This window comes from Trypanosoma theileri (assembly GCF_002087225.1).
Source record: "Trypanosoma theileri isolate Edinburgh chromosome Unknown TM35_Tth_30_V1, whole genome shotgun sequence".
Classification (NCBI taxonomy): Eukaryota; Euglenozoa; class Kinetoplastea; order Trypanosomatida; family Trypanosomatidae; genus Trypanosoma; species Trypanosoma theileri.
The window spans coordinates 89,447-94,067 of NW_021639872.1; the positions used below are offsets into that span (position 1 = coordinate 89,447).

The window sequence follows — 4,621 nt, forward strand, 5'->3', positions numbered from 1 at the left end:
ATATATATATATATATATATATTGCGTTTATACAACTACATTATAAACAACGAAAAAAAGAGGAAATAATATAAAGAAGAACCAACAACAACAACAACAACATCAGCAATAATAATAATAATAATAACATTACACAAAGGGGTATAGTAAACTCTCATTCTTTTCTTTTCCCTCTTTACCCTCTCTGAGTGTACGTCATTTATCATCGTTATTATCAATTGTCAATTATTATCAATTATCATCATTGTGAATACTATTATCAATCTATTCATTATGTTACTCCCGTTCATTTTGGCTGTTGGCCTTATTCTCTTCACATTGTGGTTTCTCAACGGCGGACGTGAAGTGTTAATGTCTGGCCGCCGCCCACCGACCGCACTGAACAGCACTCAATTCCAATCTTTTCAACTGCAGGAAAAAATTGCCGTGAGCCCCGATTCATATATTTTCCGCTTTGCCCTTCAGTCCCCTCAACACATATTGGGACTTCCTATTGGACAACATATTCAACTTCGCGGTCCTGTTAAAAACGCAGAGGGAAAGGAGGAATCGGTCCAACACGCGTATACTCCAATATCATCTAATGAAGATGTGGGCCATGTGGATTTTCTTATTAAAGTCTATCATAAAAATGTTCATCCAAAGTTCCCCCTTGGTGGACGTCTCTCGCAGTATTTATATCATCTTCCCATTGGCAGTATGATGGAGATGCGAGGACCCATTGGGAGGTTTGAGTATTTAGGCAACGGCCAATACACCCTTAAAGATCCCAGCAGTGGTAAACACACCCAACATCACACCAATGTCTTTACAATGGTGGCAGGAGGAACAGGCATTACACCGTTATTACAACTCATTCGTGCTATTATGCGATCACCGGAGGATCCCACACGTGTGTTTCTCGTGAATGCAAATCGCACAGAGGCGGATATTCTCCTGCGAGAGGAATTAGACGCCTGTGCGAAGGATCCCCGCATACATGTGTGGTATACACTCAGTGGAGACAGTCCCGCAGGGTGGAAGTACAGCACTGGACACATCACAGAGGCCATACTGCGAGAACATGTACCCGTACTGAATGAGAAGAATAATGATAATAAAGATAATAATGAAGATAATAAAGAAGATAAGGAAGAAGAAAAGAAGAAAAAGAAGAATAATAATGGAAATGTATTTGCGGTGATGTGCGGTCCACCCATGATGCTTCGACAAGCGGTGAAGCCGAATTTGGAGAGGTTGGGTTACACCGCAGAGAACATGTTTGAGTTTTAATAGGGCATTTACTCTTTTTCTCTATATAAGTAGAGACTAAAGGGGAGAAATAATAATAAAAAAAAAAAAAAAGAAAAGAAACAGAAAGGAAAGAAAAAAGAAAATAAAAAGGGGGATGATTGGGGAGGCTAACACAGCAAAGATGTGTAAAGATATAGGAGAAAGAAAGAGCGAGAGAGAAAGAGAAAGAAAGAGACGTCTATATATTTTACAAGAAGAGGCAAATTAATAAATAGTTTAATGAATTCATTATTGATTGTTTATTTATTTATTTTATTTCGGTCAAACAGTACATGGGATTTAACGCAAAAGGAGAAGAAAAAAGAAGAAAAGAGAAGAAAAGAAAAAAAAGAAGAGGACGAATTTTTTTTTTTTCGCCTGTCTGTGTGTGAGAGAGGCTCTGTAAACTAGTTGCTGTAAAACAATGATAACCAGATGAAAATTCGAAGCCAAAAAGAGTGTATTATTACTAGAGTTTTTTTTTTTTACCCTCTTTTTCTTGGTTAATCCTTTGTAATATAGTGCTAGTTTGACTTTTCCTCTTATCCAATGTAAGGAAGAAAAGTATTCCTTATTTCCTTGTTGTTATTATTGTTTTTGTTTTCTTTTTTCTTTGGCTCATTTAAATGTATTCATATTTTCCTTTTTTTCCTTTTTCTCTTTACATCACATATCTATGTGCATGACACTACAATAATGGGGTAGGAAAGGTAAAAAAAAAAAAAAAAAAAAAAAGAAGGGTAGTGTTTTCATTATCTCTCTTTCTTTATCTCTATCTGTATATCTCTGTGTGTGGACTGTAGTGTTTCCCCACGTTTATTCTGGATTAGACACTCTTTTATTCACACGTACACATAAGAGTCTGTAAGGGGTGTGTTGTGAGCACAATATACACCCTTACTATATACAGTACATTATTATATATATATATATATAAAGACAGAATAGAAAGAAAGAAAGAAAAAAAAAAGAGAACAAGCAAATAAACCAATAAAATTGAAAATGTACGATTTAAATGTAAGTGGGGCAACACAGCCACCACCACAACGGAGTAGCGATAACAGAGTTGAGCATAAGAAGAGTGAGTTCATACCCTCCACAACGTACAATTTATATGATGAGCGAAACCCAAAAAGACATCAGGGCAGCAGCAGTAGTGAACACGGTGTATCTGAAGAAGGAATACATCCCTCATCGAAAGATACATTCAACAACAACGAGTGTGGGACTAACACAACAAAACACATGCGAAACCAAAATACACAATCACAATTACAATCACAACAACAACAGGGAAAGCAAATACAAGAAGGACAGGAACCACCATATAAACAACAACAAGAACAAGAAGAAGAAGAAAAAGAAATAGAAAGAAAACCATCATTGGTGGTATCTAGTGGTGTACGTGGTCCACACACACCTCTCTTCTCCTCTCCAAGTCCTGTCGCCGCACAGATGGAAGTCTTCACAGGCCCCGTTGTCCATGATATTATTATGCAAACCCGTTTAAACTTTCAAGCTCCACCCAAACTCACACTACAAACACAAACACAACCAACCCGTCCATGTCTCACTCCACCAAATAAATGTAATCATAGTCACAGAAAAGGAAATGAAATGACGCCGCCCTCTGCGGTGTTTTCCATGTCTCCAGGAGGCGTCACTTCACTTTCAACTTCACTACATCAGGGATCAGTGGCATCATTTAATAGTACCCCACGATCTCCAGAACCATCATGGTTAAAATTGGGAGAAAAGGTTCATCATCATGGACATATCTCTAAACTGGATAAAGTGGTTAGGCAAACACCTTTGCTATCGTTACCACGAGAGAACCACACTGATTTTAGTAATGGAGATATTTCCCCTGTTACTTCATTTCCCGTTTCTCTAATAAACTACCGATCACCAGTAGCAAGGAAGCACCCAACGCCAACGGGTAATGAAACCTCTAATTTATTTGGAACCCCCTTTCAGCAACAACTACAACTACAACAACAACTACAACAACAACAAGAGAAACAGGAATTAGCACAGCTTTCACCTTCTTCATTGATAAAGAAACCTTTTTCTCCCAAGAAAGATGATACATGGGGAAATAATGGAGTTCAAAGACAACAACAACAGCAACAACAAACACTGTTGCAGGTTTCTACTTCTTCAACAAATAAAAGCAGTGGTAGTAGTAATCGATGTAGTGCTTTGAATAGCACCAGTACTTACTCTAATGGTCGACTTGCAAATCTTAGCACATCCATAGCTGGCGGTGGAAGTGGTAGTGTTTCACTTCCGGCTATTTCAATCCCTAGTGGTACCTGTATTCCTTTAAAAACAGTACGAAATGGGAAGAATAACGGGGTGAATCATGTTGAGAAATCACCTGGACCTCCGTGGAGTTTGAGTATGCGAAATGGTTTCAGTGAATCTGGTTTAGGTATATCAGTTCCCTTTTCACCGAGAGGAGAAATGGGAAGTATTCGTAGTCCTCACAGAAAACAACAGCCGCAGCAAGATACCACAAATCGTAGTGTACAGGAGTTGTTGGTGCAGGAAATAGTTACTCAACTTCGACCAAAGTAAAAAAGGAATGAATTAGAGTAGGGACAGACAGACAGACAGATAGGCACCTTCTTTAAAAATGAAAGAAAAGAAGAAGTGGAAGAGGTGTGGTGTATTAATCTCTTTTGGTGTAGTGTATCAGAATCAATAGGGTTTTTCTTTGTTTCAGTTTTTTTTTTTTGTTTTGTTTTCTTTTCATTTTTCTCCTCTTTTATGTTTCTATTGTTTTTTTTTTTTTTTTATTTTTGCTATTATTGGAATTATCATGTTTGTTTTTACCCCCCTCCCTGTACCTCATGTGTAATGTATATTCTGAAGCCGCGAGGATTATTCCCTGTGTGTGTGTGTGTGTCAACAAATAAGAAAGTACAGAGAATAAAAAAGAAAAAAAAAAAGAGTATCAAAGAAAAAAAGAATCAAAAGATGGATATATGACTTTGTCTAAGAAGAAGAGAGAATAGTGTTGAGAGTGTAGTTGCAACTTAAAATGAATTAAGATAAGAAGAATGGGTAAAAATAAAAATAAAAAAAGAAGAAGAAGTACTGCTGTATTGGAACCTTGACACTATAAGTAGCGCTGTATTGCCGTCGTGGAGCCCTTCTGCTGCTGTTTGTTTGTTTGTTTTCTCTCTTTTCCCTCTCTGTAAGAAGAAGAAGTGAAGAAAAGAAAATGAGAAGGGGTACAGGGGATAAGAAGGGGGCAAATCTGCAAGTTATGTGTATTGATTGATTAAGTTTATGTGTGTAGTAGACCTTTATTATTATTATTATTATTATTATTATTATTATT

General features: G+C 37.1%; 2 protein-coding genes across 2 annotated transcripts; both read left to right on the forward strand.

The window, feature by feature from the left end:
• Positions 1–273: 273 nt before the first annotated feature.
• On the forward strand, positions 274–1,272 carry TM35_000301270 (putative NADH-cytochrome b5 reductase; the record flags this gene model as incomplete). Its single annotated transcript, XM_029028450.1, has 1 exon — positions 274–1,272. The coding sequence occupies one exon, from the start codon at positions 274–276 to the stop codon at positions 1,270–1,272; it is 999 nt and encodes a 332-aa protein (XP_028880153.1).
• A 1,002-nt stretch (positions 1,273–2,274) lies between these two features.
• On the forward strand, positions 2,275–3,852 carry TM35_000301280 (uncharacterized protein; the record flags this gene model as incomplete). The annotated part of the gene is made up of 1 exon (XM_029028451.1): positions 2,275–3,852. The coding sequence occupies one exon, from the start codon at positions 2,275–2,277 to the stop codon at positions 3,850–3,852; it is 1,578 nt and encodes a 525-aa protein (XP_028880154.1).
• Positions 3,853–4,621: the final 769 nt, after the last annotated feature.